Source organism: Hemitrygon akajei, chromosome 2 (assembly GCF_048418815.1).
Source record: "Hemitrygon akajei chromosome 2, sHemAka1.3, whole genome shotgun sequence".
Lineage (NCBI taxonomy): Eukaryota > Metazoa > Chordata > Chondrichthyes > Myliobatiformes > Dasyatidae > Hemitrygon > Hemitrygon akajei.
Genome location: NC_133125.1, coordinates 61,998,088 through 62,017,095, shown reverse-complemented (window position 1 = coordinate 62,017,095; position 19,008 = coordinate 61,998,088). Strand labels below are relative to the sequence as shown.

The 19,008-nt window shown below is 37.3% G+C and overlaps 1 protein-coding gene across 3 annotated transcripts in view; it reads right to left on the bottom strand.

Moving 5' to 3' along the window:
* LOC140742100 (nuclear cap-binding protein subunit 1-like) overlaps window positions 1-19,001 on the bottom strand; it is a 59,404-nt gene extending 40,403 nt beyond the window's left edge. The window contains exons 1-8 of one of the 3 annotated variants that reach the window (XM_073072921.1): window positions 18,838-19,001; window positions 14,047-14,132; window positions 13,005-13,105; window positions 11,246-11,402; window positions 8,413-8,520; window positions 7,548-7,669; window positions 5,458-5,527; window positions 3,185-3,400 (exon numbers count right to left, since the gene is read on the bottom strand). In XM_073072921.1, coding sequence (XP_072929022.1) covers window positions 3,185-3,400; window positions 5,458-5,527; window positions 7,548-7,669; window positions 8,413-8,520; window positions 11,246-11,402; window positions 13,005-13,105; window positions 14,047-14,132; window positions 18,838-18,871 — 894 coding nt within the window. In that variant the 5' untranslated portion in view covers window positions 18,872-19,001. Of the gene's footprint in view, window positions 1-2,437; window positions 2,547-3,184; window positions 3,401-5,457; window positions 5,528-7,547; window positions 7,670-8,412; window positions 8,521-11,245; window positions 11,403-13,004; window positions 13,106-14,046; window positions 14,133-18,837 lie in introns of those variants that run through there. The other 2 variants (XM_073072928.1, XM_073072931.1) reach the window with 2 other exon arrangements.
* Between the last annotated feature and the right edge of the window lie 7 nt (window positions 19,002-19,008).

Genomic DNA, 19,008 nt, shown 5'->3' with positions numbered 1-19,008 from the left:
TGTTTCAATGATGGAAACAATCCAAATAACTGAGCTGATTAGCAAACCATAATACTTCATGTATCCAAAACTAGTTTAAAAAAACTAAGAAAAGGGATAAAGAGATAAAAGAATGTTTGAGTGGGGTGAAGGCCAAGAAGAGTGCATCATTAGCAGATAAGACAATTTATGGTGGTTGCACACCCAAAGGAACATGTTACTATTCAGTTTAAGTAACAATAGATAAATTGAGAATATGTATCTAGTCTTAGGCAATGTTAAAATAATAACAAGTAAACTGCCTGCTGTGATAAAATATCCTGACCAACAATTACACATCAGTTGTCATATTACCACTGCCTACATTGTGCACATTATCTCACATGCTCACTAATCAACATCAGCTCCCACTTCACCATTGTCCCAGTTTAAAGTTTAATACTTAATGTCCCTTGTATGCCTCAGTCCTCCTGTACTATCAGGCCTCCTCCTGTAATTCTCTAACCCTCCAAGAACTTTCTGTTCTGAACTCCTGCACAACTCCCACAAAATTGCTGTAATTTTTATCATGCTGTATGATTCTTTTTATAGATGAACCTCTAGAATTCTCTCTCTCTCCCCCCAGATTTCTCTCCTTCAAGCATACCTCTCTATGACCAAACCTTTAGTTAACCTTCTTATGTGTTTGGTTCTATCTAGTTTTCCAAAGTACAATTCTGTGAAGTACCTATGTGACATTTACTACATTAAAAACATGATATAAATGCAAGTTGTTGTTGTAACCGTGTATTTAAAAAAAAAACAATAAAGCACTTAAAAACACTCTTGCTGATACACCATTTATATTTAGACTGAATTTCTGGGTCAGAGTATTGCTAAGAAATTTTCATTCCTCTCTCATACATCAGCCTCTTAGCCATTCTTCATAGAAGGCTAGAAGGCAAATGTCAGTGAGGCTTTTGGGTCACTGAAAGTTAGAAAATAATTAGCAAAGACTTTCTGTTTCACTCCTGAACCAAAGACTATCTTCAGGATAGGCAGACTTGACATAGAATGAAGACAGAACTGTTGTTTGCACTACATCACAGAACTAACAAACACAAAAATGTTGAAAACAAATTTGTTCCCCTAATGATAAATAGAAAATATCCAAATAGGTCTTTAAATTGTGAAACAACAATCAAGTCAGTACCCACGACATTCTTTGCTCCAACTAAATTTCCCTTCATTGTGCCCAGGCATTATCTATGACACTGGCTCTGTTTATAACAGGAAAACCTTTATTTCAAAGGAGATGTTTTACGGAGATAAAGTAATATTCCTAAAATACATTGTGAACTATCAAGAGGCAGGTAGGTGAGTGCAAGAGACAATCACAAACAGGTTGGAGAAGCAATACCCTATATTCCATCTGGATATCCCCCAACTTGACGGCACGAACGTTGATTACTCTGAACTCTGGTAATTACTACAACCCCCCCCCCCCCCCCACTCTTTTTCCATTCCTATTTTGGTTAACCTCTCAGCTCTTCTGCTCTTCTTCCTGCTTATCAAATCCTTCTACTCCTCTTTCCTTTCATTCCATGGTCCAGTCCTCTTCTAATAGATTCCTTCTTCTTCAGTCCTTTAGCTCTTTCACTTATCACTTCCCAGTTTCTTGCCACATTCCCCCCCTTCCCCCTCACCTGGTCTCACCTATCACCTGCCAGCTTGTACCCCTCCCTCACCCCACACCTTATTCTGGCTTCTGCCACTCCCTTTCCAGATCTGATGAAAGGTATCATCCAAAGACATTGACTGATGATACCTCCCTAAATGCTGCCTGGCCTGCTGTATTCCTTTAGTATTTTGTGTATTGCTCAGCATTTACAACATCTGAAGAAGATATGTAATGGTCCATTCCACTGGCAACAAAGTGTCAAAAGTTGTTGTGATCTTTAATATGTACAATCCAGTAACTTAGTAGCACATCTGACAGAACTCAAGGGGGAGAGCTCATTTCCATCTCCACAATATCCCAGGAGTTATGGCAACGTGCTTTATTACTTTCGTTCAAAATGTCTATTATGCAAGTGATCCATGTTTGATTCTAAAGATGTCAGCCTATTAGGTTTCACAAATTAACAAATGATTTAACCATTAAAATATCTGAACAATTATCACCATCCTACATTAAACAAATTAAATAAGTGATGCACATACACGAACAAAGGCCAAGAATTTGCAGTCAGCAGTGAATCAATGCTGAACTTCAGAAAAAGCTGCCCTGAAAATTTAGCTGCCTTTTGTTGTTAAGCATTAATTCAAATGAACCTCTGATATCCTGCAATTGTGATGTTATTAAGCTGGCTACACAGCCAATCACATTAAAGATTTCTCACGGATAGCATAAAGCACAGTTTTTAATTAACTTTTTAAGCATCATACAAATTGCTAAATAAAAAAAATTGGAACATACACGTAAAAGAAAGAAAGACTTGCATTTATATAGCATCTTTCATGTCTCTTTCATAACGTCCCAAATCGTTTTACAGCCAATGATGTACGTTTGAAGTGTAGTCACTGTTCTAATGTAAGAAATATGTAACATGTGATTAAAGTAGCAACTGAAATACTTTTTTATTTTAAAATCCATATTTTGAAATATTTATTTAAGGGAATGACAAGATATTTACATAATTGCTTAGGGCCCAGTAACTGGTTAAGAAATAATTGTTGCTTAATATGCCATTATAAACTCTTAAATCTCACACAACATAAGAGTTCAGAGTATTTTTCAGGGGGATTATTGCGTATATTGGTTAAATTTTCTCAAACGTGAAGGCTGCAACAGCACAACCCATTGAGAATGTCTGTATCACTAACAGCAACTTCAGGCTTTCCAGACTGAAGTACATTTGCAATCTAGTTACTGTGAATATCTGAGTTACGACTGTAAAATCTGGGCATAAATATTCATTTATTCAACTTAATTTTTAGCAGTTGATCATGCATTAAATTTTGAAATCATTAATATTCTGTGTTTACCCCAGTATTTACATAACCAACAACTTGCATCTGTATCACAATTTTAATGCTGAAAAGCATTTCAGGCACTGCACAGAAGTACAGTCATATTAAGAATCTGCCACTATTCAGCAAATGATTCTAACTGTAGTTCATGTACTAGCGACCAACAACTGTGCAAAAATAAGCTGCTACATACCTCAGGGGCATCTGTGTAGTCGAACATTCTGAAAATGACTTGTGGAACAGGGTATACAGAGTCTTTTGTGTGAGGAGGTGGAGTAAAAGGCGGCAGGTTGTGCTGCAAGGCTTCACAGAGTACGCTGTCAAAAGCCAAATATGGTCTCAAGATATGTTTCTCCTGCCAACGATCCTTTTTCAACTTCTGAATTTGTGCCCAAAGACAGTCCAAGTACTGCAGAAAAATAAATACTTTTCAATGCTTAATCAGCCAGTCAAAGGCTGTAATGTAGTGTGTGCAAGAATTACTTCAATTTAACCTAAACTTTACTTTACTAGTAAATGCTATACCAAAACCTTAATCAGTGCTGGAAAAGGTACTACTAACAAGCTATCCAAATTAGAAAGCTGCAGTTGGTAAAGAAAAGATATGCTTGGGCAGGATTTAAAAGAAAGTCTAGGAGGGCAAAATTAGTGTAGTTGAGCAAATGTTCACCATGGATGTGATTAAGCCTATTCTATGTGGCATGATTCTGACTCTATTTATCCATAGGCTGAGTTCTTAATAGCTTCGTTGTACCACAATTCAATAGAAGCCAATGACAAGGAAAGATGGTGAATATGGATGTGCAGATTAAGAAGCAGCATAATTTTTATGTATATTGTGCAGGAGGCAACATATGACTATTAATTATGTTATTTGATCATGTTACCCTTACCAAAGGAAAGCAGAGTAAACCTGATTAGCTACTGTGACAAATTAATGATCATTTCCAAAATTTGACTGGTCTGTGATCAATAGTTCTAAAGTAAAAAGTGTGAATAAAATTTAATGAAAAAACATAGAACAATATGTGAACTTAGAACTTCTGTTAAGAAGAGGATTACATTCTGGAGTTCAGAGATTGCTGTTTACAAGTCAGGCAATCAAAGTTCTGATATATAACTAACTTTAGAAATGCATGTACTTAAAGAATGCAGCTATCAACTAAATTATACAAATATTAATCAAAATTTCTAAAACTTCTCAATGCACTCGTAAATAAACAGAGCAAAAATACTGTAAAGTAGTAACCTAGGAAAGAAACATGCATAATTTGTATGCAATTATCTGAAAATCTCATTTAAAATAACTGTAAGCAAATGCCCAAAGCAATGCACACCTAAATAAATTACTAAGCTATTTCTGATTAATTTCAAGACATCCATGTTGAATTGCTACTACTTTCAGTTCTTCTAATCCAGCCATTTTCTCACATCATTGGGTTAATTACAAGAATTATTTTGCACATTAGAATGAATACAAGATCTCTACCTGTGTTGTTGATAGGTGGGAAGGGAAAAATTCACAGTTCCTTTCCTAAAGCTTTTTCAAATCACTTGATCTCCCTGATGTAATTTGTCAATTTTTATCTATTCTTGTGATTGAGAAGTATACACGGCATAATTAAACACAGATTTAAATATTTTTGCTATGAATAACCAGGCTTCTGATTATCTTATACTTAAATTCATGCTGGGACTGAAGGCTCATTATACAGAGGGCTCTGATTTAAACATCTAGCCTCCATGGTGCACTATAAGATCTGCCAAACATACTGTCTTCATAATCTAGACATTACTGCGTTGTCAAGCTACAAAACAGATTTATTTATCAACAAATACTTTGGCCTATATATAAAATCATGTTCCACATCCCTTCTTCTTCTCAACACTCTGCATCTTGCCTAATTTCTAGATACCATTTCCTTTTTCCTTTGCGGAGTCTCACTTCCACTTGTCCATTGGCCTTCAGTCAGGATAGAACAAATAAAAAGTAGAAACCTTTACCAATTTTGCAGAAATGGGCATAGTTAAGTAATCAGGAGCAGAAGAATCACGAGCATTGCTTAACAATTAAAGTTTGCATAAAATTAGTTGTGAATCAAGGTATAAATAGCCTTGATATTAAGCAATATCATACTAACAGCCAATTTCCTCACAGCATGTGTTTTACTCTATTAGCTTTTGCACTGGACCTTCAAATACTACATCGGATTTATGGATTCACTCATGTATTCAATTTAAAGCCAGCATGTTAATTCTTATCCAGTGAGGAAAAAAAAAGTTCAAATCATATGATGAATCCTAAAGTTGGTGCACTAATATGGGAATGAGTATTTGTCAAAGCATATCCAACAGGAAAACCTTTCCTAAGTGAGGCTGACATTGAATTACAGCTCAGCGAAAACGTGCAAAAAACTTCCGGCCTATCTGAAATGAAATGCATTAGTTTTCTATTAGGTTTCTCACCTCCTCCTGTAAATGTGGCTGTTCAGCATTCCAGCACTGTAGCATTGGGACATGATGTTTTTGTCGTCTCCTACAAACAGTTAAGAGTAAATATCAAATATAACCTTGGTTCCATTATGCATCAAAATTGAAAATCTATATTAACTCTAACATTATTGAGACATTTCCACCAAGGTACATCAAAGTACTTAGAACTAAGCTTAAAAAAGCTTAGAAACATGATCAAACTCTTCATAATTCAAAACAACACAGAAAAAGCCAGTTTTTTGACCAGCCCCAGTCAACACACTACTTCACCTATTTAATCTAGACAAAAGCAAGGATTTGAAAGGGTTTCTGGAAATTAGCAGAGTTCCCACTTTTATCTATTAGAAAAGTTATGAATGCTACCAGAATTATATACAACATCCTAAAAAGAGGATATTGGAGCGGTGTGCTACACGCAGTGCTAAAATAACGACAGGGAGTTATTAAACTGCAATTAAAGATGATTTTATTCGAACTTCACAGCCTTGCTTTAAAGCCTCCCTCATCCTGCCCTCCCCGGGCGCGGATGCTCTAAGGGACACGTACTCACAAACCCCTGTAGGCTTTTTCCCTTTGTTGCGGACCTGGCCTTTGTGCCTGCGTGCTGGCTATTTGTGAGCCGGTTTGAGTGCGCTAGGAAGTGGGTCGCCACAATATCAAAATAAAATTCCATGGATATGGCATGGGTTCCATTTAAGTGGAAAATAGCAAGACTAATTCCTTTGATCAAAAAGAGAGGCAGAATACATGGAATTACAAACCAGTTAACTCAACATCTGCATTGGGAAAGTGTAGGAAAGCACTGAATAATGAAAGGGAACTAGTTCATGAAATAAGATTTCCAGAAGGTATTCGATAAAGATTCTGAATCATCGGCTATTGTAGAAAACTAAAGTTTACAGTATAGGAGTAACATATTGAGATTGATACATTACAGGAAATGGATCTTTTTCAAGTTGGCATTGATGCTGTACCCTCAACTTTTTTTTTTACAATTTATCCAAATGATCTGGATAAGAAGCAAAACGTACAAGTTGCTAAATTTGCTGATGATTCAAAGATGGTAGGAAAAATAAGCCGTAAACAGGACATAAAGCAGTTACTAAGGGATATAGCTGAACTGACACAAATCTGGCAAATAGGGCATAACTTTGGAAAATGTTAAATTACTTATTTTAGGTGGAAGGCTAAAAATTATCACCTAAATGGTGAGGCAATATAGAGGTTTAAAAGATAAAGGCATCTGAGTGCTTGGTAGATGTTCACAGGTTAACACTTCAAGTGATTAAAGATAAAACAATAAAGATTAAAAATTAGCTTTATTTGTCACACATACATCAAAACATAGTGAAATCCATCATTTTCCACCTAATCAAATCAGTGAGGATTGTGCTGGACAGCCCACAAATATTGCAACACTTCCGGTGACAACATAACATGCCCACAACTTACTAACCCTAACCTGTACACCTTCAGAATGTGGGAGGAACACTCAGAGGAAACCCACACGGTCACAAGGAGAGCATACAAACCTCAGTCAGCGGCAGAGATTGAACCCCATTCAGTCATTGGTGACGCTGTAATAGTACTAGCAAACTACTCCAGTACCATGTCCCTAAGTTTCAGCTAGGAAACCAACAATGTTATTATTTACCTTTAGGGAAAAAATGAAAATTAAGTTTCTGGAGTACTGTATACAGTGTCAGTTTCCTTATTAATCAAAGGGTGCACATGTATTTGAAGCAGTTGAAAAAAGTTAGACAGGCTAGGCTTGTAGCTATTAAGAGTTTAAAACAAAGAGAAGTGACTTAATTGATTAATATAAGGTTATGAAAGATATTGACACTGTGAATGTGGAAAGGTTGTTTCCTATGGTGTGGAAATCTAGAATTTGGGGTCACAATTCAAACATAAAGGAGCTTTACATTTAAGGCAGATGATGAGAATTTCTTTCACTCAAAGCTATGACGTAAATGCTTAAAATAAAATCAAATAATAAATTGTATATTTTACTACCTTAAGCACTTAATTCACAATTGTAAGAGGAATTAATAGTTACTTACTTCAGATAACTTTCGATCTGCAAAAGAATTCGATCCATCTCAACATCTTTTTTCTCATAGAGCTCCTTTCCAACCCAGGGAAGAGAAGAAAGCACCGTATACACGTACCAGTCAGAGCGCACCTACAGCAAAGTGAAACAAACATGACAAATATTTAAAAGGTTTTACAATACAAAAGCTTTTTACTACCTAAAATACCTATAGAAGGCACATTTCCTTAATATGCAAAAATAGATAACAAAGTCATGCAATTTCCATTGAAACAACCACAGCAATTACTATGAAAAATAAAAGGAAATTGTGAGTTTCTCTTGGTTACTTATTCTAATTTAGGATCATTATAAACAAAAACTTGAATTTATACACTTTAATTAAAGTTCCAAGGTACATCTCAAATAGTGTTAAAGGAATTGACTACAATGGCTAAGAGGAATAAGTGAAACTTAATGAATAGACTGGGCTTACATTTTTTTTAAGAATGGTGAGAGCAGGTTCATTACGGCAAGACTGAAGCAGCAATAGGATTGTTATCAATGGCCAGACAAGGAATAGTATAAGCAACAGGTTTCCTATTTCACAAAAATCTTACAATATTTTGACCTTACTGCTTAGATATCTATCCACAAACTAATAAAGTATACCGATAAAGCAACATGAGGTATTTTAAAAGGATTCCCAAATGAAGAAACCCCTGAAGGGTTTATGGGTTTTAAAAGCAACGTCACAATGCAGTGAATCCTCAGAGCACAGAGAGAACTTCCAAACATCCACATCAAGTCACACAGAGAAAGTATCCCACCCGACAACCCCATTTGATCACTTTATCTTTCAATGCCTATAGTGTATCCTCCTCATTTTTTCTTACCTGTGGTATGTCCTCTTCTTGTGTTACACTGATAAAGTTTTCAAACATTGCCACCATTGATGGAGCAGCAATCACATGACAATTCACGAGATCAGACAAAAAACGAACCTACACAAGGAGCACAACTTAATTCCAAACTGAATATTCCTTTTACAAGTAGCACACTATCTATATAACTTTAAAATATTAGACAGTATTTCATAGAAATTGCAAGCATTTAATTTCTGACCAAAATATAATTAATGCTGTCAGTTTTGAAAATGGAAAACAACTTTCACACTTCCATCAATATCAATGTTATTCTTTATTCCAGTGTTTTCAATCTTATTTTTATCTTCTGTCAAAATATTTCCAAACGTTTAAAGGAATGTAATAATGCTCTCCCATTCAACACCAACATGTTTGGGACAAACATGGTTTGCATATTTTTTTCAAGTTACATGCCACCATAATAATTGTACTTAAATGGCAACATTAACATATTACAGATTGCAAGCTTTTTAGAGAGTACAAGTATAGTGCAAAATCTTTGGAAAAGGCTTCTGAAAATGATGTGACATCAATATTTAAGCAAAATTAAAAGAAACCTAGACCAATCAGAGAAAGAAGGAAACAGTTGTTCAATAGGGACATGAAGAACAATATAACCCTATATAATGGGACATATACTGGGGTGCAAATTGGGGTGTTGTGAAATTACAGAATGCCGCAGTGAGTATCAATAGACAATAGGTGCAGGTGTAGGCCATTCGGCCCTTCGAGCCAGCACTGCCATTCACTGTGATCATGGCTGATCATCCACAATCAGTACCCCGTTCCTGCCTTCTCCCCATATCCCTTGATTGTTATGGGAAACAGAGAAATGGCAGAAGAATTTAATGAGTACTTTAGATCTGTTTTCACTAGGGAAGACACAAGCAATCTCCCAGATGTATGGATGGGCCAAGGACATAGGGTAACAGAGGAAATGAAACAGATTGACATTAGGAAGGAAACGGTGATGAGAAGACTGATGGGACTGAAGGCTGACAAATCCCCAGGTCCAGATGGTCTGCACCCTAGGGTACTAAAGGAGGTGGCCCTGGAAATTGCGGATGCATTGGTAATCATTTTCCAATGTTCCTTAGATTCAGGATCAGTTCCTGAGGATTGGAGAATGGCTAATGTTATCCCACTTTTTAAGAAAGGAGGGAGGGAGAAAACAAGAGTACTATTGACCTGTCAGCCTGACATCGGTGGTGGGGAAGATGCTAGAGTCCATTATTAAGGATGAAATAGTAGCATATCTAGATAGCAGTGATAAGATTGGGCCGAGCCAGCATGGATTTACCAAGGGTAAATCATGCTTGACTAATCTGTTGGAGCTTTTCGAGGATGTAACCAGGAAGTTAGACAAGGGAGATCCAGTAGATGTAGTGTACCTCGATTTTCAGAAGGCATTTGATAAGGTCCCACATAGGAGATTGGTGGGTAAAATCAAAGCTCAGAGCATCGGGGGAGAGACATTGACATGGATAGAAAACTGGTTGGCAGATAGAAAGCAAAGGGTAGCAGTGAATGGGTGTTTCTCGGAATGGCAGGTGGTGACTAGTGGGGTGCCACAGGGCTCGGTATTGGGACCACAGCTGTTTACAATTTACGTCAACGATTTGGATGAAAGCATTGAAAATAACATCAGCAAATTTGCTGATGATACTAAGCTGGGTGGCAGTGTGACATGTGATGAGGATGTTAGGAGAATTCAGGGTGACTTGGATAGGCTGGGTGAGTGGGCAGATACTTGGCAGATGGCGTTTAATGTGAATAAGTGTGAGGTTATCCACTTTGGGAGTAAGAACAGGAAGGCAGATTATTATCTGAACGGTGTAGAGTTAGGTAAGGGAGAAATACAAAGAGATCTAGGAGTCCTTGTTCATCAGTCACTGAAGGTGAAGGAGCAAGTGCAGCAGGCAGTGAAGAAGGCTAATGGAATGTTGGCCTTTATTACAAAGGGAATTGAGTACAAGAACAAGGAAATCCTCTTGCATTTGTACAGAGCCCTGGTGAGACCACACCTGGAGTACTGTGTACAGTTTTGGTCTCCAGGGTTAAGGAAGGACATCCTGGCTGTACAGGAAGTGCAGCGTAGATTCACAAGGTTAATTCCTGGGATGTCTGGACTGTCTTACGCAGAGAGGTTAGAGAGACTGGGCTTGTACACGCTGGAATTAAGGAGATTGCGAGGGGATCTGATTGAAACATATAAGATTATTAAGGGATTGGACAAGATAGAGGCAGGAAATATGTTCCAGATGCTGGGAGAGTCCAGTACCAGAGGGCATGGTTTGAGAATAAGGGGTAGGTCATTTAGGACAGAGTTAAGGAAAAACTTCTTCTCCCAGAGAGTTGTGGGGGTCTGGAATGCACTGCCTCGGAAGGTAGTGGAGGCCAATTCTCTGGATGCTTTCAAGAAGGAGCTAGATAGGTATCTTATGGATAGGGGAATCAAGGGATATGGGGACAAGGCAGGAACTGGGTATTGATAGTAGTTGATCAGCCATGATCTCAAAATGGCGGTGCAGGCTCGAAGGGCCGAATGGTCTACTTCTGCACCTATTGTCTATTGACTCCGCTATCTTTAGTATCATGATCTTTGGCACCATTATAATCATCACATTGCCAACAGCAATGCCTCCCGCTGATGGTAGAGTTTATTAAAATAAAAGACGAAAAGAAAAGGTTTCACAGAGCTTTATATTTTACTTCAAACCAAACTTAATTCAATTGTGGACATGGCAATGCTGTCAGGAGCAGATCACTCTACCCATTACAACACAAAAAAAGAGAGACTTACAGCAAAAACTGCCTCATTGTATAAATTGGCTTTCAAAATTTCTTTAAGCTGTCTGATCATAGCTTCGACGAATTCACCACCAAAGTTGTAATTCCTGGCATTTAGTAGGCCGACGAGTGTTGTGTATACAGGTAATTTTTCTGGAAGCTGCCTTGCTCTAAGGAAAATATCATGTCAAATAATGCACTAAGTATTTTGTTATGGTTATAGAAAATTAAGTATTTCCAATGTAGCAAGAATTGTTAAGCATTAACATTGAGGACACTCAACACATGAATAGCTTCAGTAATTGGAATAACTCCATAATGTTAAACATGTGGCTTTAAAAATTCCTTTGAAAAGGAGAGTTCAATGCCAGCAAATGCACTTTGTTCACAATTTTCGCACTTTAAAATGACACCTCGTATGGTCCAGATTATACTTCAGCCTCCTCGGCTTCAATATTCTTCAGCCGCGATCTCTGAAGAGAACAATTATTGCCCAAAGTGAAGGGTGAACCCCTGATACAAAACATATAAGTAAAGGTTCTATATGCAGTGATTACCTGCCTAGCTGGTCTCATTGCCAGTAGTGCCTTATAGCCATATACTTATCATTAAAAAAACTTTGGGAAGCTAGAACCAAAATATCATGGCACAAATTGATGTTAAGATACTTGCAGTCTTTACTAGACCTTATGCTATTAGGCTATATCTTTCTAGTCAGAAGTACTTCCTTCCATTAAATTATTTATTTTTCTGGTGATTCTTCTATGCTCTAACCCTGTCTCAAATAAAACAAAAGCTATTTATTTATATATTGCAATCCAGAAACTGGATATTTGGCATATCACAATAAACAATTTATTTCCTCCAATACTATTTTGTTTTATCGAACCCTATTGTTCAAAAACAGAAAATGATAGAAGCACTCAACAGTATCCATGAAAAGAGAAGTTAATATTTCTGAGTTAATTTTTCAGAACCTCAACCCATTGTGTGAAATGGGAAATTAAAATATGTAATTTTAAACTACAGAGAAGGTGGCAGAAGAGATGTACAGGACAAAGTGAATGTATCTCCCATACAAAGAAATATACTTCCTTCCAACTGCCCTAGTTACACATATAATGTGACTTTATCCTATCAGATGAATTCTGATTTGAAATCAGATTTCCAACATGTCCAGTTCTTCTTAATCTCTATTTCCCACTTCTGTAGCCAGTTAACAGCAGCAGCTTATGGAGACAATACATGTAATTGAGAGGTCTAGTAGCAGAAAGGGCAAATCAATATACTCTAATCCAGAGGCCTGGGCTAATGATCTGCATGCATGCTCAAAACAGATGGGAAATTTAAAATCAGTTGATTAAATGAGTTATGCTAATGATGGTAATAGTGAATATAAAATGACCAGATTGTCACTAAAAAGGATACTCTAATTCACTAATCTCCTTTAAGAGAAAATCTAGCAGTCCTTAATTGATTCATTCACCATTACAATTAATTGATTTATTCTATACACAATTGTGCAGCAATGAAGCTAATGTTTAATGGCCACTGAAATACCTTAGCAAGCCCTTAGTTCAAAGGTAATTATACATAAGCATGAACTGCTAGCCTTGCCATTAATGTCCACATGCTATGGACAACTATAAATAATAATTTCCAAATCTGCAAAGCCAGAATTTCAAATTAGTTAGTTAAGCAGAAACTAATGTACAATAATTAATAAGTGATTTTACAAATTGCCTCAAAATTCTTCATATCATCCAACTTACACTGCACAAAGTATTCTCAAGATTTTACTTTTATAGTTTGGCAGATCTGCTTCCAAAACACCTGCTAGTCCTTCTAGATTGCTCTCTAATGAAGACGTGCTCTGTAAAACACAACATTTATGTTGATGATACAGTGAGACAGTCTGGAATGAATAATATATCCAAATTACTACTAACAAAGTATTAAAAGAAAATAATTATAACAAAAGAACAGAACTTGCATTTGTTTAAAGGCTGACTTATATTTGTGTGTACGGGCTATGCCGCAGCCTATGCCGTAACCGATTTTCACTTCTGCGTCACTCTACACCATAATGAGCATGCGTTGGTGTGCACCAAAATGCTAGTTGGCAATGGGGTTTCTACGCCACTGTGTTGAGTTTCTTCGTGAGAGATATGAACGAGGAAATGCATTTCAAACATTTTCGCATGTCGGCAGGTAGATTTGACAATTTGGTTCATCTATTTCGCATTGGTGTACGCACAGCTTACAGACATGGCAGAGAAGAAGCAACTGGAAATGTGTAGGAGGAAATGCGATGCTACCAAGCGGACCAATCACAGTTGTTGCAGCCTGCGTCGCCGCGACATGTGAGTAACTTTTCTGGAGAGGTGCACGTCACCCTACAGAGTAGGGAATGGCACAGGTACGGCGTAGGGTACGTGTTACCTACAGCGTAGATGCGACACATGTATAAACCAGCCTTAATACCTATCATAAGGCATACAAAGTAACTATCTTGATGACACATGCAAGGTACTAAATCACTTCTAAGATTTTAGAGATATTGTAGGCAGTAATAATGTTCCCTTTTTATTATCCATCTTACATTGTTTGTGATTCAACCAGGTAGTGTAAAAAAGTCACAAATGAGAAAATCTGCAGATGGTGCAATGAAAAAGATGTCTGTAAACATTAAATGTATAGCAGGTACTGCTAACTTGATATTTTTTCCATTTTTACAAGGTTTTAATTATGCAATAATTAGAATGATTCCATCATCTTTAGAGAATATTTTAAAATGATTTAAATGAACGACACCTTTTCTCCTACACGACATATCAGAGACTCCAATCGATCTTCAATTTCAATTGGTTCAGATGTTCTCCTCCTCTTGTGAGGTTGCCCTATTGCAAAACAAAAGATCCATCATTAATTCAATTCAGTCATTTGACTGAAAGTCGTGCTAAATGCGCAACATGTATATTTCAAATTTTACATGTCCTATGACCTTCATAGATGTCATGATCCTCATCTTTGTCTAAAATCAACTTCATTTGTCACAGTGATGACCTTGGGCAGTGATTCTGGGCATGATGACTGAGTCAGCAAGATCTGGCCTATTGTATCTGATCATCACATGATTACTGTTAGATAAATAATGAATTGCTAGGTAAAGTGATCTAATATGGAATGTCCTCTTTTTGATTCTAGGATATTGTTGCAGTGTTTTTAAATATACTAATAAATTTAACACCTTTCTATAACCTGAACTACTCTGCTCCTCCAAACCTTTAGACAAATTGAAGTTTACAATTTTGCTGCAAGTTTCCTTCATGATTGAATTACCACATTCATAGTTCAAAGTAAATTTATTATCAAATAAATTTCAGTGTAGTTATGTCACCATATACTACCCTGAGATTCATTTTCCTGTGGGCATTCCCACTAGATTCTAAGAAATCAATGAAAACCTATACATGAGAGGACAAACAACCAAAGTACAAAAAGACAAACTATGTAAATACAAAGAAATCTAATAATATAATTAAATAAATAACAAATAATATAGAGAACACAAGTTGTAAGTCCTTGAAAGTGAGTCCATTGATTATGGAATCAGTAAGTGTTGAGCTGAGTGAAGTTATCCATGCTGATTCAGAAGTCTGATCGTTTTAACTGTTCCTGAGCCTGGTGATGTGGGAATTAAGGTTCAACTACCTACTTCCCAACGTCAGCAGAGAGAAGGGAACATGGTCTGGATGGGTGGAGTCCTTTATGATGGATGCTGCTTTCTTATGGCAGTGCTCCAATGGGCCATGTCCACCACTTTTTTAGGCTTTTCTGTTCATGGGCATTGGTGCTCCATGCCAGACGGTGATGCGACAAGACAGGATATTCTCCACTGTGGATCTATAGAAGTTTGCAAAGTTTTAGATGTCCTGCTGAATTATATGACAAACTTCTAAGAAGGTAGAGGGGCTGCTGTGCCTTCTTTGTAATGGCAATTATATGTCAAAGCCAGAACAGATCCTCTGAAAAGGAGTCTAAAGATGCTGACCCTCTCCATCTCCGATCCCCTGATGAGGACTGGCTCATGGATCTCTGGCTTCCTCTTCCTGTAGTTAATAATCACTTCTTTGGTTCTGCTGATGTTGAGTAGGAGGCTGTTGCTGTGGCACCATTAAACCAGATTTTCAATCCCTTCCTATATGCTAATTCATCACCACCTTTGATCCTGAGACTTCTTTACTGCTAACACAAGGTCTAATTCTATGTTTCTCCTCAATTTTCAATGCATGATTCTTTTAATAGATCATGATGTTATCCTCAACTTTCAGTAGTTAAAGAGTGACTACATCTATATCAGCATGCAGTGGATTCCCATTAATTGGGACACTTCCGGGCCAGTACATTTTGGCCCAATTAAGTGGCTGCTGCAATTAGCTGAAGTTTCATGGAAATACTTTAATAACATTAAAAAGACAAACTACCTTTTAACTGAGTAACAAATTATGTACCGTATTTAAATGAAATACAGACCAATTTAAACACTAACAATAGATGGCGGTTCTCAAAGCAGATCTCATCCGCCCAGTCCGCCAAAGCTGACTTCGCAAGCTAGGACAGACTTGTCCCATCTTACCAGGGTACAAGAACCGCCAGCTATCCTCACCTGGATTAGCCCGCCTGTTGAAGTGGTGTACCGGGGTAAAACTTGTTGTATACAATCAGTTACTTGGAACCACGGTGAGAGCAGAGTGTCTGCTGGGAATCAAAGTTGAGTGAGCTGTCCCAGACTGGACATGACAAGGCTCTTCACCAGAGGTGCCACCCCTCCCTTGACACCCTACCAATTTTACTATTGTACTATAAAACTGTAGTTCTTGATAGCTATATACGGAGGAATTCATCCACTGTATGCTGCTGTGTTCTTTTGATTGATTGTAAATGAATAAATCAACACAGACACCTAGTGCAGATAATGACTGCCTTCATATAATGCTTTCAATGATTGCATCCTCCAAATGTTCATTGTAACATTCAAGACAATTATTAATACCTTCAAATTCTTCACAGTTCTTAACTTGTTGAAGTAGCAAAATCATTTAATTTTCACTTCTGGCCATCTCCAAGCCTAAATGCTTGAAACCACAGTGAGCAAAACAATTCTGAATTGTCTTACTGCTTATTAATCACCAACTATCAGTGACAAAAATCACTGTTTTTTGAACAAACACATGCAGCTGACACTATCTAAAACCAGTTTGCTCTAAGCACAGTGTAGTGTTTAACAGCCACACAAATGCACGTGATTTGACGCTAGCTAGAAACTTTGGCAACAGTCTCCTGTCCCAATTTAGTGACATTGTGTCCCAAATAAACAAAGAGAATTCCGTCTATTTTCTTAATTAGTTTTTGTTCTTTTAAACGTTGTCCCAAATAAATGGCTGCACTGATGAACCAATGGTCCAGTTAACCAGAATCCTCTGTTTAACTAATTTCTATTTGAAGTATAGGATTTTACTTAAAACTACCTTTTCAGTAATATTCAGCAAATACATTAGATTTTTAGCTTTTAAGGTGCACAGATCACAAACTAAAATTACTTTGCAAATATTCCAGCTGTTATTAAAAGTAATTTCATCATTTTTTTCATTTCAATCATGCGAAATCTACAAGTTTGCTTACATTAAAATCTTGAAAATTTAGTTTCCAAAACAGAATGAGAAATAATGTTTGCATAAACGCCTTTTTAAACTGGACAAATAAAATTTGACATAAGTAAGTGAAAAATATTCAGGGGAGCTTAATGAGACCAAAATGCTATTTGCTGTTTTGAAAGGCAGGGAACATGCAATATGGGCACAATGAGAAGGTTGGGGCGGGCACGGTAGTGTAATGGTTAGCACAATGCTTTACAGTACCAGTGACAAAGGTTCAATTCCCACCATTGGCCTGCAAGGATGTTCTCCCTGTGACCGCGTGGGTTTTCTCTGAGTGCACTGGTTTCCTCCCACAATCCAACGATGTACAAGTTGGTAGGTTAATTGTCGCATGATCTTGCTAGGGTCAAATAGGGGGTCGCTGGGCAGCATGGCTCGAAGGATTGTAAGGGCCTATTCCACACTGTATCCCAGTAAATAAATAAATAAATATGGTGGATCAGAGATGCATCAGATAGGACTTTAATACTGCAGCAGGAAAGGCTAGACAAAAATGTCAAAAAAAAAGTGGAAAAAGAAAACCACAAACGTTGAAATTAGATTGGACTGATACGGTATTGAGGAAATATGACAAAGAAGCAGTATTGGTTTAGGCATTTTGCAGGGCTACAGGGAGAGCAGAACACAGGAATTATTTTTGGATTGATACCAGGCTAATGGAACAAGAATGAGTTGGTGGAAGCATTACGGTAAAAGAGCAAAGCAATAGAATTAACTTGGGAACATACAGTGTGAGCACAATTAGATCTACAATATGAAATTGAGGGATTACTACTGCATTACAGAAAGAGATCAGAAACAAGATTAGTTTGTAATTGAAACAGAATTATGATACAAGTCAGTAGAATTGCTGTTATGATATGGCATAGTGAGATTACTTATGGTTTGACCAGTGTCTAATGGCCCATAAAGACAGCAGTGCAGCAATGGTATTACATAACTAAACAAAAAAAGTAATAGAAGCAGGATTAGGCCTTTCAATCCCTTGAGCCAGATCTGCAACTCAATATCATCATGCCTGACCTACCTCAAAATTATTATCCAACACTATCCTCTTTAAATGTTGAATCATTCACTATCCAGATGAAACGGTGGAGTATACTCAATGGGCTACCTATGTCTTATGGTCGGAAATCAATTAGTCTCTATTTGGAATGCAATCAAAGAATGAACCTTCAGAGTTTTTTGGTGCAACAAATTATTGTACTCCACATGAAGCAATGTCTCTTCTTTTCAGTTCCGAATACCCTAACTCTTATTGTGTAACCCTGTTAGTTTTAGATTCCAGTCAGTGGAATTCTCCCTATATCTACTTTGTTATGTCCTCTCATTCTTCGAAACCGTAGCTAATAAGACGCCTAATCTACTCAATCTCTCCTCATATCTAACCTGCAGCATGACTCTTTGACGCATATTTAATTGTTCAGGTGAGGAAATTCTTAATGTTCATAAAAACCCAAGAATTATATCACAAGAATCTTAAATTAGCTTGATAATGACAAAATAGATGAAATTTTGTATTAATATGCAGTATATTTTATATATTAAAATTGTTAGTAGGATTAGTAGAGATGAGTTGCATGCTGAGTACAGCAGAGCAGCGGAACTTGAAACAGCATACCAGTCATAACCTAATTGTATGTTATTACAACCTTGAAGGACCGCATGGACTCCTTCTACTAACTCTAATGGGGCCAAAGCAGTTACAGCAGCCTGTTATTCTCTGGACGAAGGGGGAAAAGCAAATCAATTGAAAAATTTCAAATTAAGTACATCAGGTAAAGAACACAACCACCCAAACCAGTGTCGTCACGGAAACCGGCCGAGAGGCACCAGTCCTAACCGCGCAAATATCGTGTGCTTCTACCATTCCGATTTTACCCACCATCATTATCGTCACTGTGCCGTCTTCTCGACATTTCTGGCCAGTCGCCGGATTAATAGGAAGAACACGCAAAGTGCTGGCCGATTTAACTTAACTATCCCCTCACTCTCTCCGGCCAGAAACAGCCTGCAGACGCAGCCTCCCACCTAATGGCCGCCTCTCCACACAAGC